A 23155-nucleotide genomic window follows, 5' to 3' on the forward strand; every position below is an offset into this window, starting at 1 on the left:
CTTTAAGCAATCTCTTGAAATGCCAGCTTAATTTGTGTCACTCTCTTAACTTTATTGCCTCTGTGGGTGCTGGAATGAAGTTCTGAGCATGATAAATGCTTTTTCATGTCTTACTGAGTTTGTACCAATCACGAAGGCCAGAACAAGCCAAGTGAGATCCTGTGCTCTGCATGCTTTCTGCATGACAGGAAATCACAAAACCTGTTAGGAGATTTTCTTCCCGTGGGGTTTCCAGGCCTGTGTGCCTCCCCCATAGCTTTCTAAAGAAACTAAACAGCAGACAACTCTTATCTTCCAGATAGTTTACATAAACCTTATTTGGAGCAAATCTCCCAGCATTAACTTGGCCCTTTGCTTTGCTTCATGTTCTTCCTCGGAGCCAGCAAACATTCCTTGCAGTATAGAATTAAACCTATCTGAGAAGATGCTGCTTGCATGTGAGGGTGCAGAGGGATGCAAAGGGTGATTAAGCAGTGGTGGAGGACACTCGGTGCTGGGTGTGGAACCGTGGCCCAGGTGGTGTTCAGCAGGGTGCATCCCTCCCCTTCACTGTTCCCCAGGACACAGAGCTGGTGGCCTGTTAGCAGCAGATGGTTTGCTCTGAAGCCCACAAGAAGCAAGATCAAACACTAGCAAGCCTTGTTCCAACCTCCAAGCAATGGTCTGCATGCAGCGTGACGCATTGGCAGTAGGTTTATCCAACTGCTTTGCCTTTGCAGTACGTGTAGTGAGTGTCCACTTACTGTGCCCTTGAATGGCGAAACAGAGAGAGGATAAGAAATATGAGGACCAGGGAGAGGTGGTCAAAACCTTGTACTGTACTTCTCTCCATGTCCAGCTTTTCACTATATCAAATGTCACCTTGAGTTTGAAGAACTCCACCTGCAGTTCAAGTGCTTAGGTTGTACTAAGTCATATCTGCTTGGAAACTAATGATTTTAAAACTTTTCCAAAAGACATTTCTGCTAATAGAATCTTGTTTTCCCATGACTCCCTACTACACTCTTGCTATTGAGCCCAAGGGTATGTATATTTAGTTTGGAGAAATGGCCAAATGGAGTTTGAGAGGAGGAAATAGCCGAGAGAATAGTCTGGGGATGGAGCTGTAGGACACAGACATCCTCCCTTGGGCAACGTCAAGATCAAAAGTCAGCAGAGCCTGAGAGTTTGGGACCCGAGGTGAAACTAGATCTAGTGGGAGTGGAGATGATAAAAAAGCAGTGCAATATTTGCCTTCAAATCTCCTGAAGCAAGACAAATGTGACTTTCTGTGGAGACAAACATGCTTTCTGATAAAGCCTGAGAGCTTGTTGCTTCACTCCTCTGGCCAGACTGGGTCTGTAATATTGCATTTGCACATCCAACGCTCTTATACTGGAAGGACACGAATACAACTGGGTGCTCTGCTGACAAAAGGGATCCGTGAGATGGCTGAAGACACTTGTCCTGAAATAAAGAGTTTTCTGGGGATATGGTATATGGGAGAAAAAGTGGTGAAATGGAGAGTTTCCCAGGAAAGCTGTAGATACGTGCACTTCCCAAGGGATACAATACTTGGCAAACTGATCCATCAGTGCGTGCAGCCTGCTCCTCACACAGGGGCGATGATCTTCCTTTGCGCTCCAGAGCCTGCCTTCCTCCATGCATGCACAGACCCCATCTCTCTTCTCTTGCCCCTTTAGTATTTTACAGAACAATATTCATAGCATCTGTATGAGTGCAACTCAGCTGCTGTCCTTGTTCTGTGGAGAAAAAAAGTGAGGAACAGAGGCCATATGGCTCATATAATGTCTTGAAATACTGGAGGGGGGAAAAAGTCCTTACATTTTAAGTGACAAGAGACAAATCAGAAACCATCCTGGCATCTGTACTTAGATGAAGTGTGGCTTTTCACAGTATAGGAAAACTACTGGTTCCACACTGGCTGACCATTTGTCTGCGGTAGTAGTGCTCTTCCAAACAACATCCCTTTGGTATCATCTTGTTCCCCACAAGCTTTAATTCACTGCTAGAAAGGCCCTTCTGTATGACTCCTCCTACCTTCCCTTGCCGAAATGTCATCCAGTCATGCTCACTTTTCTCTATCCTAAATGTCTGCTCCCATCAGGGTGCTATCTGAAAACCTTAGCAGGTGTTTAGTTAATCAATCAGTTTATTTTCAAAGGCTCTTTTAAAATTAATTATTCAGCCTCCAGATCTGTTTCTGTCCTCCTGGAGTCCAATCAGAAGAGCATCAGGGTTCTAGCAGCAGTGTGCTGGGAAGGGAGAGCTCTAGCCCTCACTTGATGACTGCTGGTTTGAAAGGATCTTGTCCTGATGGGTACAGGAATTGTCTGACACCCCAAAACATGAGATGAGGTTCTCTGTAAATTTTGCATGTTAAGATGTTAAACTTTTAGATGGTTTTATGAGTGGGTGTCTGCTGTCTTTGGTCTTCGATCTTTTTTTATTCTTCTTACAGAAATCTAATTGCATTTTGTCTTCAGTAGCAATAGATTTGATTGTCATCTTTCCATGATGGCAAATATGCCACTTACCCTGAAGATAAACCAAAACAAGGGTAGAAGATAAAATCTGGAAGCAAATCTGGGGTGGAAATGAGGAACTTCATCCAGTAGGACAGCAACTTCTACTGCCATTTACATCTTTAAAGTCTTCTTCTAAATGTCTTTCCTCACATGGTGCTTCAAGTTGAGGCAGGTTGTCTTTGCTTTTGGGATCTGAAGAAGGTGCTGTCCATAATCTTACTTGCTTTTAGGTCATTAGTCCTAAATACACATTCTGTATAAAAATAATTAGGCTCAGCATGATGATCTTTGATCTCAAATTGTAGGTAAATCACCCAAAGGATTAATAATAGCAAGGATTTATCTGAACAAGAGCTGTATCTGTCTCCTTGGAAACCTTCATAAAGCCTGGAAACTCACCTCCCATTACTGGGACAAAAAAGGTACTGGTTGGTCTCAAGACAACCAGGCTAAACCTGTGGAAACCATCCAAGGATGTGAGAGGCAAGAACAGCTCTTTATTTCAGAGCTGGAGGCTACAAATAGCTTTGAAATAAACGCTTTTGGCAAACCACCAGTACAGCTGGTTTTCGGCACGTCTTGACAGCACCGAGAGAGACTGTGCTGAAGCAGCTGCCCGTGTGATGCCAAGCACGTGGTGCTCGTGCCGTCGGGCTTCCTCCTGCATGGCAGACAACGGCCACCTCCTTGCTGAGCACAGACACTGTGCCATGAGGAGCATTTTTCAGTGGTGCTGACTTGTTGGCTTTGCACAACTCCAGGGTGGAAAAGCACCCATTGCTGGGACAAAGTACCTTGGTGAGCAGCCAATGTTTAACTGTGCTTAGGATTTGCCTGTCGGGTTACTTCATGGGAGTGTTTGCCTCGACAGGGGGTGTGTCATGGTGTTCCTGGGAAAATTCCAGCATATATGGCCTTGTACATGTGGAGTTGTGTTTTGTTGTGTTGTTTTTTTTTTTTTTTTTTTTTTTTTTGACACCTGAAGGTGAAGCCTCCAATATATTTTGATGTTCTCAGAGACATCTTTTGTCATTTTGTGGTGCCAACTGTTGATAGAAACAGTAATGAAGACTTTTTGTTTGGACTGTGGCTTATTGGAGAGCTTTCAGCGAATGAAGAACCACCGGTTATTTCTTTCTGTTGTTTTGGGGTTTTTGTTGTATTGGTGGTTTTGAGGATCTTTCATCTTATCTTGGGTACCAAGACATTGTCACCACTTATTTGGGGTGGCTTTGCTTTCTAAGGGCTCTGAAGTGCCTTGGTTTGGACTGCTTGTGCTGCTGAAATCAAGAAGCATTTAGTTTGTTGTACATCTTATGCACTCCCACCTATTAAAAATATGGCTAGTTAACCTGCCTGCTGGTCTGATCAATAGTGACAAACAATCACAGTTAGCATCTTCCGTCAGACCCAGAGAAAAGCTTGTATCCACTGAAATAAATCTACGTAAGGTTAGGTAGTCTTTCATTAAATCAAGCGCCAGCCTTTTTGTGTGCAGTACAATAATGAGGTCTCATCTCCTGTGTCTAGTTATTAAATCTCTAATGGCTTTTTAAAATGAGTTTATACTGTCGTCCAAGACAATTCTTTTGTTTTGTTTTCTCTTTTTGTTTTGTGCTTTTTCCCTTCCTCTTAGTCTAGTTGAGTTGTTTCCAACTGTGCTTGATATGTACGTTCTCTAAAATACCTAGAATTCCTAGGGATTAAAGATTTTTTTTTTTTTTTTCTTAAACAGTGTCGTTATTGCCTCATAGTGACAGGGCATGATGGGACACTAATGCTGAGATCAGTGTACTGACAGTTCCCACACCAAGTCCCATACAGGGAACTTCCAAAGGCCTGTAAAAAACAGGAAAGAAAATACCATTTTTAAAGCATCACCCTAATTGTGCCTTGTGTTTTCAGTCTAATTATTGGCTCATGAAGAGATTGGTACTGGAAAGGAGAGATAAGGGAAGGAAAATTAAAAAAAAAAAAAAATAAAAAAAAAAATTAAAATTATGCTTATGTTTCCAAAAGGGTGAGAAAATATCCTTAAAGTTTGTCAATAAGGCAAAGATCAAATCCTTTAGTGCAGCTCGGTGCACAATGCCAGAGGTGTGCAGTGGCTGCAGTTGCACTTTGGAACAGATTTGGTTCTTCTGTGCAATGTTCTTTTTAGCCTCCCAACATAAAAATGATGCAGTGGGTTTTTTTTCTTTTTTTTTGAAGGCCTGGCAAGGTGGCTAATTAGGGGGAAAATCCAGTGTAGTGATGTCCATCTGTAGCAAGGCTATGCTGCTCCAACTAGCATGCTTTCATAGTCTTCTTTGAGGAAGGACCAAAGCTCTTGGCTCTGTTTGAAAGCATTTGCAGTTGACTTCTGAGCACAAAAATGGACAAAATGAGTTAATCCATAGGTAATTTCTTAGAAATTACTTGCTGTGTGTCTGTAGCAGGAAGAAATTAATAGGAGCCTGATTTTTGCAAGGGATGAGCCTATCAGACCAAGTGTGAAGAGAAGGAACAGCTTCTAGACCCCCTGGACAGTATTGGTCTGTGGCTTTCAGTGGATGTTGGCAAGGTTTATGTAGGACAGAGGTTTGAGAGTGAAATCATTGCTTTGTGCCCCAGGGCTTCCTTCACTTCAGCACTGGTTTCTTCAGAAATTGGTTGTGTCCTGTTGCATTGGATCACTGCAAACCTGGATTTGGATTTCAGATGTAGCGTGCTTGAATGTAGTGTATCAAGGAGGAAAAACCATCAAAGAAACTGTAGGGAGACAGAGATATAAGAAGAAAGATTATCCGTTTATTTAATTATTGCAGTTGTGCTGTAAAATCTTAAAAAAAAAAAAAAAAGGCAAAAAAAAAAAAAAAGCACTACTTTCAGCAAGTAATTCCTGTACCTCTGCCCTAAACATGCTGGATTTGGGGCCTCAATTCCCTCTTTCTTGGTGGGAGACAGAGACAGGCTGGGGCAATGGAAATACCTGTACCTCGGATTTTCCCTTTTCACAAAAAAATCTCATTGCAGGGCATATGAACTCCTGGTACAGAGAAATCCTGCCTCCAAAGTGGTGCCGGGGTACCTCTGGGAATAGGGAGCATCTGATTTTAGGGGACAGGGTTAAGTTTGCTTTCCTGCCTTTCAGGTTGACCTTTACTGGGTTATGTCATTGGTGAGTGGCTTGTTCAGTCCCCTCAAGGCTAGGATTGACCGAGAGGTTTAGAAATCAGGGAGGACAGCTTTCTGCATCAATGATGAACTCATCTGGAGTTGCAATTATTCGTATCAGGGTGACTGGCTCTGGCCAGGTTAGGATCTTACCCACCATGTGCTCACAAGATGATGCCTTTGCCTGGAAGGTTTATAATCCACTTTTCAAAATCTTCTGACATACAGGGAATCGGGCTGTCAAGTAAGAGCACTGTGGTGTTATAGAGACTACCCAGTATGTTCCCTCGTGGGGCACGGTGTTACGGAGAGCACTTCTGCTGACGTCCGTGCTGCTGATTCAGAGCAGCCAGAGATGTTCATCCACCTGTAACGCTCTTCAAGAGGATGCTCTTCACTTCTAGTGGTGTTGTGATGGAGATGATGTTACAGCTCCTAAGTGCGTATTTGGATGGTTGGGCCTTAAACAACAATCAGTTCTTAGAACAGTTTTAAAATGCTATTTCCTCTATACAGCTGCAAAGCTGCATTTTTCAACACAGATCTGGCGAGACTTTTGTAAGTTTATTTAACTTGTGTTTGGGGTCAAGTTCCTAGGAAGGGAATGGATGTGTCTCATACCTGAGCAGCTGCACTAAACCCCATTGGGTGATTCGGGTTAAGTTTTGCCCTTCTTGAAGACTGAAACTTGGTCTGCAAGTTTTGTAGGGCCTAGAGATGAGACAGGAGTGGGATCGTCTCAGCTGGGGTTAAATTCAGTGTCAACTGTCTGAGTGCTGAGGATGGGCCAGTTATAGTGCACTGAATTTTAAAACTTTCTGAAAATCTCAGGTTTTAGCTCACTGCAACCTGTATTACAGCACTGCCCCTTAGATGCGTGAACATCCCTACTATCTTTACATGGCCAAATTTGACTAGTCTGGCAAACAGAAATCCCATCCCCAAAAGGCTGTTTTCCTTTTTGGTTTTCATCTATCACCTCTGCATGGAGTCTCAGCTCTGTCTAAATTTAATTTTCCCCAGTCCAGCTGATGCAGGCTCTTGTGTACTGACTTGCCACCTCATCTGTTTGGCTCTGTGTTTCCTTTGAGTGCTTCCAGGAGTGGAGGCTGGGCCTCCCCTGACATTTAGGTGAAAGCTGCTCCTGCATCTCAAACCATCTGCATTTCCGGAGGGCTGGTGTCCAAACAAGGCTTGACCCTGGCTCTGCAGTACCTAAAATACACTGAAAAGAGGCAAGAACCATTTTTAATCTTGTTATCAAACAGCAGAGCCTGTGCCCTCTCTGGGTTATGCTTCTGCTGTGCAGGAGTTTGGTGTACAAGTAAGACATGAGAAGACCTTGGTCATGTTGGCCCACCTCTACAGAGGTGGAATATTGTTGTAGCCATGCTTCTTTGCCTTCATTAGCCACAATTCATGCAATGTGGGCTCTTCACTGTGTATATGGGTAACAGCAGTGTCGCTCTACCTGTGTCAAAGTGTTTTACATTCATTACTTAGTGGAGTTAGTCCAAGCTGCCCTTTCCAGTCTCCCTTAGCCTGAGAGATGATTCACAGCTCAGTACGCTTTGCTTTTCTATTCCTTGTGTGTCTGCATCCCTGGCAAGACAGCTTTATAGGGGTGTGGGTTCACCTGCTGCTTGATGTGGTGTCACCTCTTGAGCTGGGACTTGTGTTACACCTACCTAGCAACCCTTCCTGACAGGCTGGTGGTCTTGCATTGCCCTTTGGTTTCTCTAGCTCAGCTGTCTCTTGTTTGAAGATTGCTCACTTTATTTCTGTGCATTTGCTGCAGTCTCCGAAAGCAAATATTGAGCATTACCCTGTAGAGAGAGGATCACCTTGCAGTGTTATCCTGAGGAAACCTGAGCTACTCAAGAGGTGAAACCCGAGATGCTGAAAGCAACCCAAGGAGATGGAGCAAGTCTGGATGGGATCTTCAGATCTTTGTGGCTGCTGCTCCCTGCTGACAGCGCTGGGCATCGTGCATATAGTGCAAAAAGCTCTTTCAGTCCGACCTTGGGTGACCCCAACGCTGGGCTGTGCAAGAGGGTGTGATGGGGGGCGTTGTCTCTGTCTTTGCCTAGACAAGTCAGACTTTGATTGGGAGCTTTTTTTTTTAGGAAGATAACGTGCCTCTGTGTTGCCTTTGAACAAACATAAAAATGAGCTAGTATTGATGCATGGAGTGAGCCAGAGGAGTTCAGTAAAGAGATACCGGAGCCGTGTGAAGGTTGTTGCTGACATTTGGTCTGATTATTTTACCACAAAGCTTTGCTGACCTGAGCATGTAAGGTGATCAGCTTATGAGAAAACAAATGATTCTTAGAGACACCTTAAACTCTTGAGCAGGTTTTTATATTTATTGTGCATCTTGCTCGCATGGTGCATTTCGGCCTTTGTTTCTTACTCAGGGTTTGGAAAGTGAAATAATTAATTCTTGAAAATCATGGGTTGTGAATGCTCATTGTGTCTTGATGGAAAGTTACTGGTCCCGGTGGTGGCAGAGATGAGTGGAAAAACAGGATGTTGCAGGTACTCTAAACCTGAAAGCAAAATTGGAAAAAAGAAAATGATTTTTAAAAATAGCTTTGTTTTGATGTGCTCATGTTTCAGTGCAGAAAACCTGCCAAGTTTTTTCTCCAGTTGTCTATTTTTTGTTCAGATCTGCCTGTTGTTGGCTTATGGTCACTTTGGGGCTAGCTATACTGTACAGGTTTTGTAGAAAAACAAAGTATTTGTCTTCACACTATATTGTTTTTAAACAAACCCAAATTCTGTTAGCATCTTCTGAATTGAACAGGAAGGAAATTGAAATTAAATTTGAGTCCTTATCTGTGATAACTATTGGGTTAAATTTTCTAGGTTTAAGGCTATTTATTTTAAGTTGTTAAAACTAAATAGAACATTTGTTATGAGAGAAATCAACTGATTTTTTTGACTAATAGATGACTTTATTGAATGAGTAGATGTAGAAATAAAATGTATGCTGCAGAACCTGTGGTCTAGTTCTTCCCTATGCTATGGATAATCTGCCTGGATTTGTGCAAAGCATTTGACACTGTCACACAGAACATCCTTGTCGCTGAATTGGAGACACATGGATCTGATGGGTGGACCCCTCTGTGCATGAGGAATTGGCTGGATGGTTGCACTCAGAGTTGTGTCAAAGGCTCGATGTCCAAGTGGAGAGCAGTGACGAGTGCTGCTCCTCAGGGTTCGGGGTTGTGCCCGGTGCTGTTTAACATCTTTGTTAGTGACAGGGACAGTGGGATTGAGTACACCCTGAGCAAGTTCCCTGATGACACCGAGCTGTGCGGTGACACTGGAGGGCAGGGATGCCATCCTGAGGGACCTGGGCAGGCTGGAGAGGTGGGACTGTGTGAACCTCATGGAGTTCAACAAGGCCAAGGGCAAGGTCCTGCCCGTGGGTCGGGGCAATCCCCAGCACAAATCCAGGCTGGGCGAGGAGGGGATGCAGAGCAGCCCCAAGGAGAGGGACTTGGGGGGGTTGGTGAGGGGAAAACTGCCTGTGAGCCAGCACCGTGTGCTCACAGCCCAGAACCCACCCGTGCCCTGGGCTGCAGCCAGAGCAGGGGGGGCAGCAGGGCCAGGGAGGGGATTCTCCCCCTCTGCTCCGCTCTGGGGAGACCCCCCTGCAGTGCTGGGGCCAGCTCGGGGGCCCCCGACAGCAGAAGGACACGGAGCTGCTCGAGCGGGACCAGAGGAGGCCACGAAGATGCTCAGGGGGCTGGAGCAGCTCCCCTGGGAGGCCGGGCTGAGAGAGTTGGGGGGGTTCAGCCTGGAGAAGAGAAGGCTCCGGGGAGACCTTTGAGCGGCCTCGCAGGGCTTAAAGGGGGGACAGGAAAGGTGGGGAGGGACTCTGGGTCAGGGGGTGGGGATAGGACGAGGGGTGACGGTTTTAAACTGAGAGAAGGGAGATTTGGGTGAGATCTAAGGCAGAAATTGTTCCCTGTGCGGGGGGTGAGGTGCTGGCCCAGGGTGCCCAGAGCAGCTGTGGCTGCCCCCTCCCTGGAAGGGTTCAAGGGCAGGCTGGACGGGGCTGGGAGCCCCCTGGTCTGGGGGAAGGGGGCCCTGCCCGGGGCAGGGAATGGGACTGGGTGATCTTTAAGGTCCCTTCCAACACAAACCATTCAGTCATAATACCCTAGTTTATGGACTTCCTTCTATAATGGCATTGTAATCACTGCTTGTATAGAAAAATAGGAGAATGAAGAGTCATTAAGGTTGTTTAGTTAGCTCTAGATATAACCTGAGAATAGAGAATTGGCATCATTTTAGCAATCACTTTCTGGGGGTCTTCAATAGGCCACTGTTTGTGGGACCATGCTTTTGAGCAAATCTGTCATATGCTAATTTTGCTCCAGACCTTGAGCTATCTGGGTTTCTGGCATTGCAGGCCACAATAATTCTGCACTGAACCATATCCTGTCTGTGAAAGACCATCAGTGGAGGCAAATGGATTGGTCATCTTCAGACTTCAGTAAGATACAATTCTGTCAGTGGAACGCTGGTACACCAGTGTAACTGGATAACCTGTAATCTGCAAAACAAGATTGTTTTGGCTCCCTAAACCTTGCTGTCACTATTTCATAAACATTTCCTCTTACTACTAATCTCTCATTGCTCTTTTTTCCCCATAGTTGGCACCAGAAAACACTCTGATGTCCTTCCAGAAGGCAGTGGAGCAGAAGATGTATGGAGTCCAAGCTGATGTTGTACTGAGGTAAACTGGTGTGCTGGTTGGTCTGAGACTTTCTCTGTGGATTGCCTAAACCATGCTGATGGGTCTTTCCTATTTGATTTGTGACTGGGTGTTACTGCTCCTGCCCATTGAAAAGGGCGCTTGTGGTGAACATATCTGATAACTTCTAGCTGTCTTCCTTTGTAATGCACAGATGCTACTAATTGTTCCACTGAGATGATTATTAAAGGTAAAATTGTCCAGGTAGGGGAACCTGGATAAATTTGTCATTAAATAATCTTCATTTGTAAGAAGAGTGTAGTTTATCCTAGAGCTTGCTTTATTGCAGTGAAACACAGTGCCTGCTTTCTAACCTGGCTTGAAGTCTGCTGGCCTTGGGAAGAGACAGAGCTGCTTAAATGACTCTTGCTGGGATACTCCAGGTGCAGAGAGAACACAGATACCAAACTGACTTTGCGCTGCAAGTCTTCAGGAGGGCTTTTATCCATCTTGCAAAACTGCCACAGGAATTTAGCAGCCCAGGAATAAGCCCCTTTCTCCTCCTCCCCTTCCTCATACCACTAGTGCTGGGTGAAGGAGGAACCCAATGATGCTGCTGACTGTCAAAAAGTCATTCTTTGCAGCAAATGTTGGACTGAATTGAAGCCAATTTAAAGAGGATTTAGAGAGAGTAATTTCAAGAACCATGTGTTGTTCCAGAAGTGTGATCATTCTTTAATATTTTTTTCCTTTTCTGAACTGTGTTTTTCGCATGAGTTTATATAGACGTGCAAGAGGGCAGAAGTAGCACAAAGAGAGGAGTAATGCCTTGTCTTGGTGATACTTCAGTTTGTCTTAATTTGTTATAAATACAAGAAAGACTCAAAGCTGATATTTTATTTTTCCTTGACCACTTTGGAGGTTGGTGTAGATGGAAATATATTTTTGCCTGGTGGAAGATGTGCTTCTGAAGTTTCATTGTTAGGGTGCTTTTTTTTTTTTTTCCCCCTCTGTATAATTGTTTGAGACCAAATGATACAAAAACTAAAGGATTTTCTTCCCACTGGGATATAGAAGGTTATTGTGGAAGGATAAAATATGAGTTGGGATGGATGTGATACAATTCTTTTTATTTCCAAAATGAGTTCACTGACTATTGTGAAAAAACAATTACTTGACTGTCCAGATTCACAGACAAGCACGTGGTTCACGTGGCTGTAGCAGTTGCTTCTATTAGCACTGGCCAAGGAGAAAGGTGGACTTCTGGGAGGGGGGAGAGCTGGAAAAGTTCCAAGAGCTTTCCATATTGCCACCCATCAGCCATCCCAGAGGAGTACTCCAAGCATCCATAGCTTAAACAATGCCCTTGATGGCCCAATTATCTCAGGCCCTCTCTAGGAGACCCAAGTGTCTTTATAAAAATAGGATTCCAGTGACCTTCAGATCAGAAAGTGAGCTTTCAGTACAGCTGGCAGCAACTTTGGGAAGGGTTTGCAGCACAAAACCCCTTGTTGTCCTTATCCCTTTTGAAAGATGCTCTTTGTGCCTGTGTCTGGCTGGGTCCACTCCGCCTGGGATGTCCCCAGGACATCTCTCCTGGGATGTTTCCATGTTCTTCTAGGCACATATCAGCAGTGGGTGGGCTGCTTGGACATACTCAGACCCATCGCATCCATTACACACCCCAAACTGGGTGGCCCTGGTTATAAAGCCAGTGCTGGTTATAAAACCCACTTTGCTTCCAGCAGCAGGAGCATAGTATCACTGTGTGTTCCTCTCGCCTTCTACCTCCTCCCACATCTCTTATAAAGCTCTGATTTCTGTCTCTGAATTATTTTTTCAAACCCGTGCCTGCTAATACGTTGTGGTCAGCCTTGGGTAGTGCTGAGTGACTCCATAAGGGGAAGGAATAGAAAGGAGAGAGTGAATGTTAAGTACCTCATAGGATTTCCACACTGTGGTTAAGGCTTAGCAGTATCTGACATGTTAAGACTTGAGCTCCTATCTCCCTTAAACACTCGATAGGTTTAATTCTGCAGTTGCTTAGCATCTTTTTTTTTTTTTTTTTTTTTCCCCTCTAAACTGTGTTTATTAAAACCCCTTCTGACAGCAGCATCATGGTGTGCTGCTGAGCATGGTATTGCTGTGTCAGTGTGTTGCTTTGGGTTAGGGGGCAAAGTAGTTGGCACAGTGCATGCTAGAAATTGCAAATCAAGATGCCAGTGACCTTTGTGATAAAGAACTTGTGCAGACAATAGTAAAGCTGAGGCAGCATTGCTCCATCATCTAAAATTGTTTTTTGTTTTCCCTCTTGCTCTGGGAGCAAGTGCTCAGGGTTGTCTCCTAATTCAAATGGGTTTTGTATTTTAACCCCATCTCCTTTTCAGACCTTATCTGGGTCTCCTATTATGAAGATGGGCTCCTTACTTTGGAAAATGTTATTGTAATCAGTCTGGCTGCCCAGGGTTTATCTTGATTTCTGAGTGCAGACAACAGTCCCCCTGTCCTTGATAAAAACAGTCACTGCCCTGTATCGTGCTACCACTGATCCAGTCACAGAAAATTGGGTGGAAGAAAGTTTAAAGAGCTTTTTAAGTTTCCCAGAACTGTTCTGTCATATCTAGGTGACTTAAAAGCCACAGGGCATGCATTTGGCTATTTAGTTTCTTCTGAGAGGCAGGTTTTAAGATGCATGATCTTAACAACTCATGTGAGCATGGCTGTTTTCTGAAACCAATTTTCAATTGGAAAAGGCAATTTCAGAGCAATTTTGGTAGTTTGGAGCCCCTGTAGCTTACTGAAAGCCCCCGAACATTAAGTTCCCATAAAGTCTGAGAGCCTTTGAAAATCTTACTCATCATCTCCTGTTAACAATTTGAGAATAGTTTGTGTGTCTGCATATACAGGGTATGGAAAGCCTCTGACATTATTGGGAGCTACAGACACTGCAGAAAGCTCTGGTTAGTGTGAGCGTTCAGGGTGGCTGTTCTTGTCCAAGCTACCTAAGTTTGGCACTTGACATTTTTGAGGAGGAGGGGTGGATAGGGTTATGTCAGCATTTGAATGATTGCAAACATCTATCAGGTATCTAAAAAGCTTTTTCCTCTGAGTGCGTCTCATTTCAACTGATCTTAGGGATGTTGGGTATGTGTTAAGCTGGTCAAGATCTTCACAATTACTTTGATGCGAAGCTGTGAGAATCTGGAGTGGGAACAGGTATTTTTCTAGTGCTGTGTATGTGGTTGTGCCCCTTCACCTGTAACAGGGCCTCTGACTGTCTTTGCAGCTATGATGGAGTGCCGTTTCTGATGCATGACAAGACACTCAGGAGAACAACAAACGTGGAGGAAGTGTTTCCAGAGCGAGCCTATGAGCACTGCTCCATGTTCAACTGGACCGACCTGGAAAAGCTCAGTGCTGGAGAGTGGTTCCTCAAGGTGTGTATGGCCATGGAGAGGGTGTCCTGGATCCATGGCCATGAGATCAAAGCTCATGCCTAAACACTCTTTGAGGGGGAGAGGTGTAGATCCATCTCCTTGGTGGAGTGGTCTGAAGTGTAGCTAGACCAAGTGTCCATGAACCACGTTTAGTTCTGCCCTCTACTAAAGTTAAAGTTGGTCTAAAGGACACGTTGCCTTTATGTGCCTCTTCTACCACCTGGAAGAAAGGGCCTTAATGTCTGGTTGACACCACAAAGAACTTCAAGACTCCAGGAGGGGGAATGTGGTGATAAAGAGAATAGAAAAGGCAGCATGTCATATGCTGCTCATTTTTCTTTAATTTACTTTTGGATACAGTTTTCTTTACAATGGAAAAAACAAGAAATTCAGCTTTGTCCGGGAAGGGAGGAGGAATTGCTGTGGGATAAGCTTGACCCATCCTTTGGTATGCAGCCAGGTTGCAGGTGGGATTTCTTTTGCCAAGCTGCTCTCTGGCCAGTGGCCTTAACCTTCTTGGAGAGCAATAGTTGTGGTCTGGAAGGAAGGCTTGCAATGCTCTGGCACACTCATGTAAGCTTGAACATGGCTTCCTGAGGTATCTCTGCAGCGATGTGAGCTCAGGTACCTGTTTTTCATATGCCTGCTTGAGATTCCCTGGGTGCTTGCTTGGTGGAAGCCTGAAACCACCATAGCTTCACTGTCATGCTGGTCAGGAGCTGTGATGGGGATGTATTACAGCTGTACAGAAGCTGGCTTGGTTTGCAGATGTCAGTGTGGGAGAGGGAGTGTAGGGAAACTGCTGCCTGCCAGATGAGAAGGGCCAAGACAGCATCTGGAAGGCTGCTTTTTGGGATGTACTTCGAAGCTGTCATTCCTGTATATCCTTAAGTCAGGAGCCCATAGCTCCTCCCTGATAGTTCTTAGATAATAACCAGTCCTTTTTATTTCTGGATCCCGAAGAATTCCTGGTGATCACGTACATTGTGTGACAAAGTACATTAGCTTACAACCTTGGAAAATCATATTACTGCCCTATAGCTCAGCTCTTCCTCTGAAAATGGGGTGACCTGTCCAGCACACCTCTCTTTCGATAAGGATCTATGACCTCCCTTTGGATAGGGAGTCTGAGGCACAGAGAAACACTTCAGCAAGTTGCAAGGTGGTCATGAAGAGCAGCTGTCAGCATGCCTCACTGCTGCCAAGGTGGGATAGAAAAGGGTCTTCACCTGGATCGGGGGAGTCTGGACTTTGTGGCAGTAATACTGGGATGTGCTTTGCTTTCAGAATGACCCTTTCTGGACGGTCGGGTCCCTCTCGAGGTCTGACTACTTGGAAGCTGCCAACCAGTCAGTCTGCAAGCTGGCTGATATGCTAGAGGTGATCAAGAACAACACAACGCTCATCCTGAACTTCCAGGACCTGCCATCCACTCATCCCTACTACAGCACTTACATCAACATCACACTGGAAACCATCCTGGCATCGGGAATTCGGCAACAGGCTGTGAGTTCTGTGGGGTTGGTGACCTTTCCAAAATTGCCATCCTTAGGGTTTCCCTGTGTCCTTGAGTGTCTCCATTTGGGCATCAATTCTTGAGTGATCTATTTTGGACACTTGATTTGAAATGCCACCATGTGCCAGGAAGTCATACTGGGGAGGACTGTGCCTCCAGGCTGGTGGTCCCAGAGGCTGGGGTTAGCATGGACCTCTGAAAGCCACCCAAGGTGACTGCTGATGCAGCATTGTGCCCTGGCAATCAGGAGGCTTGATAGCATTTTGGACTGTACTAATGGTAGTAGAGCTAGTAGATAGAGAGAAGTGTTTATTCCTGTTACTCAGCAATTGTGTTCAGTGTGGGGCTCACCAGTACAGGTGATGAACTGAAGCAAGTCATGCAGAGGCCACCAAACTGGTCAGGGGGGCTGAACATAGAAAGAGGGGTTGAAGGAACTGAGTCTCTTCATCCTGGTAAAGAAAAGACTTTGGAGAGCTGCTATTAGTTCTCCTCAGTACTGGCAAGGAGGTTGTTGAGAAGTTGGACAGAAGCTCTTCACTGAGTTGCACGTCAAGAGGATGGGAGGAAGTGGTCATAAATTGAAACAGGAGAGATTCCCACTGGATAGAAGGAAACTAATTTTCCCTGTAAGGGCAGGCAAATGTTAAGAGGGGCCCAGAAAACTGAGGGATCTCCATCCTTGGAGATTTTCAAGACCCAACTAGACAAAGCCCTGAGCAAGCTGGTCTGAAATCAATGCTGGCACTGGTTTGTGTTGGAGTAGAGATCTCCTGGGGCCTCTTCCCACTAAGTGCTTTGATAAGAACCTCAGACATGAGAGAAGGGGCTGAGACCTGGATGCCAGTTGCGAGCAGCAGAAAGGCCTTTCTCTTCCTCTCACTCTTTAGTTTTAAATAATCCTTCTCCCTGGGCTGAGCTACTGTTTCTGCCTAGAGTCAGCTTCTCCTTGAAGAAATGGATGTCCTGGAGCTGAGGGGTTTTCAGCAAAAGGAGGTCTATGTACCTGCAGAGATCTCTTCCAGACCTTAATTTCTGCCCTAGTATTCTCCTTGCTGGGTTATGCCAAACGCTTTGATTTCCAGCTCTGAGTGGTTGCAATCGGAGTCCAGCCAGCCTTTTTAGCTGTGTCCTCTCTGACCACCAGGTATAAATCTTCACCCAGCCCATCAGGAGCTCCCTCTGATGCAGTTATCTCTTCTGGAGGGAAAACACCACTTCCCATGTGTCAGAACGGCACAAGGGTGTCCCTTGGAAAATTTTTCTCCTTGACCTGTCTTGGGAAGGAAATGTGGTTCTTTTGCTTGCTCTCCCTTGAATATGGACTGGTTGAAAATAGCATGGTGAGCTGGCAAGTGGAATGACTACATCTCTCGCAGCTCAGATATTTCATCTGTACCAATTAGGTGCATCTGCATGCACAGACAAGTTCAGCACTGACTTGTGCAGTGACGGGCCCAGGAGGGAACGGAGCTATTTTTAACTTCCATTTGTGCTTCTAATGACTGACACTGCCACCCAGTTTCTAATTAACTGTGTGGCTGCAGTGACAATGTTATCCACAAGTCTCTGCCAGATTGGCTAGACCCAAGAGAGGACCACACTGTCATCTCCTTGGATGTTGGGATGGAAAGCAGGAGAAAAATAGTCAGGACATAGATGTGGGGTTGTGAAGTGATATTTCTCACACAGTTTTTAAGGTTCCCTATTGAAAATGCATATGGCTGTATCTGTGTTCCTCTCGTGCTTTGGTAGGTGGGTGTCACTGACTTATTAAACATGGGTGAAAGCAATACAATGCCCAGTTGTACTGTTGGGATCATCTGTATGGGCCCTCCCTCTGCATGGCACAAGCCATAAAATTGACCAGCTTGGTTCCTGCACCCACTTTGCATCTAGCAGCTGAGCATGTTAACAGTAATTAATTTGACATGGTTTCAAAGCATGGCATGAACTTAGAGAAATCCTTGCCCTGGGTTGGAGTAGATGTAGCCCTAGTAAAAGAGGGTGAATAAAACAAAAGCTAGTCTTAGCCATCGGATCATGAGAGGCTTCTCCTGTGCATCCTGTCCACAATGTCAATTTTAGCCTCGTGTCCTTAGTTCTCTCTGTGCCCTGAACTGGGCAGAGAGGACTGGTTTTCAATGATACATTGTGTGTATTCTCATGAGCCCTTGGCCTGATCCCCTGTGTATCTCAACCCTTTTCACCTCTAAGATTTTGTGTGTTACGGTCCTCTGGGCTCGAGGATAATCCTGAAATGCATCTCATTAAAGATATGGGAGGCTCTAAGTGTCTCCTAGACAATTCGTGACAAACAAGGCAGTCTCTCGTGTAAATTTGCTTCTGGCTTGCTGTAAACTGTCTGTCTGCAAAGCTGCCCACTGTTACCAGCTTTGTGAACCATCTTTGCCATAACCATGCCCTGTGTGTCTCCCTCCGCAGGTGATGTGGCTGCCGGACACGGAGAGGCAGCTGGTCAGACAGATTGCGCCAGGTTTCCAGCAGACTTCTGGCCTCAAGCTGGACTCAGAGCGCATGAAGGAGAAGGGCATCGTGAGGCTCAACCTGCGGTACACCAAGGTCACGAACGAGGATGTCAGGTACGGTCCTCCATTCGGGCACTGTGGTAGCCCATGTGCTCCACAGCCAGTGTTCGCAGCTCTCTGCGTCCTTGTGCCCTGCGTTCATCCCTGGCCCAGCAGCATCTTTTCTGATCATCTGGAGGTATCTTTTCAGATGGACTTGCTCCTGAAAGCTTGAGCTGTGCAAGTTTGTCCCTACCCAGAATCCGGGCTGCTCCCTCGAGTGCACAGCTGACTGATAACTCTGCACTCTAATTCAATATACGATGATCTTTTTTGAAATACAAATATATGAATTGTCTGATTCTTATTACATTATCAGCTCTGGGGAAAAGTGAAGGATTTTCACAATGAGTACCTCCAAGTATTGTTTCATCCTCAATAGCAGCTGCCCTTTGCTTTTGTTCATCTGCTCCAGAGTTGCTACCACAGAATTTTGATTAGTCCAAAGTCTGGATATGCTTTCAGAAATTTCTCTTTGCAAAGAATTCACCCATTACTGCCCTTTGTCATCTATTTAGGCTGGTCAGATCTCTTTAATGAGATTGTCACAGTGTGGTGTTCCTCTTCTTCTGCTTGAGCCTGTATTTGAACCGTGCAGTGTTAGCTCCCAGCTTTGACCTCTTCTCAGAAAGGGCAAATTGTCTCTACTTGAGCTTTTCTATTTTTTAGAGTTCAGATTTTTTCCAGAAAGAAATACTAGAAAATGAAACAGATTTGCAGAAGAAAAGCATCTTCAAAGGATTTGTCTTGCTGTACATTCAGGCTGGGAGTAGGGAAGAGCTGAGCCTGCAGCTATTTGAGAGTGTGGCCCTATTTAGTGTAATCCAGTGGCATCTTTCCGTGGCTGCCAGCAATCGGTCTAGTTGCTCGCCCTTAAAACCAAGTCTGTGCTTTACCTGCAGGATAATTCCTGCCTAGTTTTTCCCTACCTATTTGATCTATCTCATGGAGAGGACCATATGCCAACTCTCTCACCTATCCCAGCTCATCAGCTGCAATCTCATCAATCCTACCCCAGCTGTCTCCAAAACCAGATCTGCCACCTCAGTGTTTCTTGAACCCTGCAACTGGGCCTTGTGGTGCCCAGTCAAATGTTGCTGCAGTCCTGCAGCATGAGCCAGAGCAGGCTCAACAAGTCCTGGTATAACAGTTTCCTTATCCTTCCCCCCCAATCAGCATCTGGATGTAACACTGCTGTGACTGCCTCTGCCTTTGAGAATCCTGTAGCCTTTGGAGCAGCTTGATCATGTTGTGAGCTCTGAGATGTCCACATCCTGTATGATAGCCTTCCACCTGAAAGTGCTTGGCTGATACTGAATTGCAAGGGTTAATTTCTGTGCTGCTCATGCAAGGGAGATTAGTGATGCTTCTGCTTTGTAGATATAAAGAAATGGAGCAGTTTATGCAAATTGTATGGGAACAGGGAGTTCACTATCAGTGCTTGGTTTGCTGCCGACAGCTCCTGTACCCCAGCTTGCAGTTTTAGCTTTTTGGAAAATGGCCTCAGGAGACTAGAAGCTGTAACTCTGCGGCTGTCCCTGAAACAAGGGCACGGGAGTTGTAGGAATTGCTGTTGGAGATGCAGTCTATCAGTTTTTAATTAAGCAAATTGCCTATGAAGTGTTACAAGCACTTGAGCCAGATGTTAATTTTACATCAACGTGATAAGGTGGTTTTTAGAAAAACATGACAAGCCCATCATTAGTGAGGGACGTATCTGAGATGGGCTGTGGTCTGGGTCAGATAGATATTTTATTTTGTAGTATTTTGTAGTATTTTGTAGTATTTTGTAGTATTTTGTAGGATTTTGTAGTATTTTGTAGTATTTTGTAGTATTTTGTAGTATTTTGTAGTATTTTGTAGTATTTTGTAGTATTTTGTAGTATTTTGTAGTATTTTGTAGTATTTTGTAGTATTTTGTAGTATTTTGTAGTATTTTGTAGTATTTTGTAGTATTTTGTAGTATTTTGTAGTATTTTGTAGTATTTTGTAGTATTTTTTTAATTTTATTTTTTTTAATTTTATTTTTTATTTTATTTTATTTTTTACCTATTGAGTGCTTTCAAGTTCAAACCATCTGATTGCAATGCCCTTGGGTTGCTTATGAAGTGACTGTGTCCTGTTAAAAAAACCCTGTTTCATGCAACTCAGACACGATAAATTTATCTGTGATTACAGTAGTGGCTGATGGAAAGAGCTCTGCTCTTGGAGACGAGGGTCTGATGTTTCCTGGGGGACTGGCATCTCTCTCTGTCTGTCTCCCGGCAGGGACTATGCCATGGCGAACCTGAGTGTGAATCTCTACACTGTGAACGAGCCCTGGCTTTACTCCATCCTGTGGTGCGCCGGCGTCCAGTCGGTCACCTCTGACAGCTCCCACGTCCTTCTCAAGGTGCCTTTTCCCATCTGGCTAATGGTAAGCACAACACCTGGGAAGGTGCTGTGAACCCCTGGAAGCAGGGGGATGCAGTGGAGGGGTGTTGACTGCTGAAACCACATGTCTAGTGGGTTTCTTCAGGAAGGTTTGGTTGGGTCCAATGTGCTGTTGGGCTTAGAGGGTTTTCCCCCTCTGTGTGTCTGCGCCCTGAGATGGTAATGGATCAACGCTCTTCTTGCACAGTCCCTTCCTTCGGATGGCCTCATCTCTTCCCATGCAGGATTTGGGAGCTTTGGACGTTGCATCACATGTCCCATTTAAACCATATGATTTTTCCATTTTTCTCCAATGGAAAACCCACCTTTGTAGACCTGCTGAGATGATGTTGAGAAGCTGCTACACAGGTGAACCAGCAAACCTGGCTTCTGTGTTTCAGCCAGGCTGCAAAACTAGCTTTTTATCTGTTTTGAATACCAGATGAGGACAAGTTTTTACCTCTGGCTACCCCATTGCTGGACAAGGAACAACCAGAGACCAAAGGTACCTCCCTTGCCCATCAAGTAGCCAGTAAACTCTCTGAAAACTCCCCTTGTGCTTTGAGTCTCAACCAAACAGAAATATTCATGTTAGACTTGGGAGAAAATGATGAAATAGCTGCACCAAAGTATTCTCAAAACAAGAGCTCAGCTGCAGCAGTGTAAGTACACGGGATGGAGGGGCTATTTTCTGATGACAGATTCTGATGAGGGTAGGACAGGAGGCAGCTATTTTACCTGCTAGTCTGGCAGATCTGCTTGGAAAAGGGAAAAATAAGATGAGCACAAGGAGAATTTAATGTTAATGAGTTATCTGCATCATTAGCTTGGAGGTAGGACCCTCAAGACTCATGCTTAGATGGATGAAGATCTGTGCACAATGTCCTTAACCTTAGCTTAACCTACTGCTTGTGTCTGACCACACAAATTCACACTAGTGTGTGCTGAAGCTGGAGAATTGGAAATGGTTTTATAAAGACTGAATCTGTTGGCAGAAGAGATTATCATCGTCTGAATTGTGCTGCTGGAAACATCTGTCCTCTGCTACAGCTAGCGGGAGTTGTGTGCACATCACTGGCAGCTCTTTGCTTCAAAAACCTCTTTACTGGTACTTGGAGCCTTCCTCCAAGGGCTCTCCCATCTGCTGGATTTCCAACTCGGACCTCTTTTGCTAGTGCACACTCTTATATCACTGGCAGTATGAAAATCCCTTGATTTCCTGTATGTTCAAGTGCCTGGGTGATGTAATCTAGCCAGTTTTGCCACCAGAGCCCCCTCTACCACATGGGGAATGGCTTGAGAGCCAGGGTCTGGCTGCCCAGTGCCCCCGGGGGCTTTGCTAGGTTTTATTGCCAGCTGCACAGTGCAAATCTGTTCTGCTCCATTCACCCAGGAGCCATTTGCAATTGCAAAAATAAGTTTAACTTGTGTTTCAGTTAAGTAAAAGTGAGGAAGCAGGAAAAAGTGACAGTCTCTACTCTTAAAAAGCTGCTGTTAAGAAGAGAGGCCATCAGACACAGCATAGAGGAGGGCTTTGAAAAGCTTGAGCTGGAGTTCAGCCCCTAATTTGATGTCCTTAAAGCAGGAGCCCAGTGTGGGAACCCTCTCCGCGTTTTTGGGCATCTCCTTCAGAGCCAGGGTTTGAGTTGCTCTCTGTCCAGTTATACTGAATTAATGAAGAGTTTGACGGGCTGCAAATGTGAGGATTTCAGGAGTAGGACTTATATTGGGCAAAGGTTACAAAAAAACCCCAAAGTAATCTCAGTGAAAGAGCCTCGTCTGAAAAAGAGGAATTGCAGGTGAAATATAGCAAGTTTCTGAGCAGGTCTTGGTGCAGCTATAGCAGGATAACAAGTTGTCTCTGCAATAGATATTTGCTGACCCCTGCTTCCTGCTCTGTAGGGCTGGGGAGGCATCTGCTCACTGAGCACTCTTAATAACGATGTGCATGGGGTGCATGTCCTTGGAAAAAATCCAGTTTTTCCCTTTTGATCACCTTGAAACTCCATTTTTGTCACTTATAAAACTTTGATTTGATAACAAACACTTCCAGCTTTGAGCTTTCTGCAGGACTTTTTTTTTTTTTTTTTTTTTTTTTAAGTCCTGTACTCAGATGCTGGAGTTTGCCCAGAAAGTTGTGTTTGTGTCTACCTATTGCTTGGGGTATAATATTGGAAATTCAACTTTTGCCCCACAGGAAAAGCTGATATTTGGATTCTTCAGTTGTGAAATAACAGTTGTATCAATTAAAAATTTAGGTGTGTAGATTTTATTCTAACTCGGAAGACTCGAGTTTTCATTCAAAATAGCTGTGATGTCACTCTCCTGCCAAGAAAATGGTAAACATCAATTTTGTGTCCTTTCGTCTTAATAGATGCAGCAAATGTAACATTAAATGCCACCCTTCTGTAATTAAGCTGGAAAATACAAGGATTAAACCTCCATCAGAAGCGTTGGCTAATTAAAGCACTGCCCTGCTAATTCTGTGGTGCACTTCCACAAGATAAATTGAGACACAGAGAGTCACTGAACAGAAGAACAAGTTGTTCTCTGCTGGGAAACAGAGGTAGCAAGGTTGATGGCTCCCAACTGGTTTTATCCATGTCACACTACCACTGCACGAACTCATCTTTTATGCATGATGTATTCTATTTCTCTAATGAAATACTACTTGTGTGCATTAATGATGGTGGTGCTGGTTGTGATGGAGCTGACTGGTATGAAATCAGCAACCTTTTACTGGTTGGGACTAGACCAGGTTTGGGATAGGAGAAATGTGTTGGCATCACTGGTGACTGTCCTGGGTAGGT

The 23155-nt window shown here is 44.8% G+C and overlaps 1 protein-coding gene across 5 annotated transcripts in view; it reads left to right on the plus strand.

Annotated features, from left to right (window-relative positions):
* GDPD5 (glycerophosphodiester phosphodiesterase domain containing 5) overlaps positions 1–23155 on the plus strand; it is a 174345-nt gene that overhangs the window by 139877 nt on the left and 11313 nt on the right. For all 5 annotated transcript variants that reach the window (XM_042793011.1, XM_042793015.1, XM_042793014.1 and 2 more), the window contains exons 9-13: positions 10352–10434; positions 13679–13829; positions 15117–15335; positions 17791–17948; positions 20202–20349. In XM_042793011.1, the coding sequence (XP_042648945.1) occupies positions 10352–10434; positions 13679–13829; positions 15117–15335; positions 17791–17948; positions 20202–20349 (759 nt within the window). The remainder of the gene's footprint in view (positions 1–10351; positions 10435–13678; positions 13830–15116; positions 15336–17790; positions 17949–20201; positions 20350–23155) is intronic.

This window comes from Tyto alba, unplaced genomic scaffold (assembly GCF_018691265.1).
Source record: "Tyto alba isolate M040663 unplaced genomic scaffold, T.alba_DEE_v4.0 Super-Scaffold_2, whole genome shotgun sequence".
Taxonomy (NCBI): domain Eukaryota; kingdom Metazoa; phylum Chordata; class Aves; order Strigiformes; family Tytonidae; genus Tyto; species Tyto alba.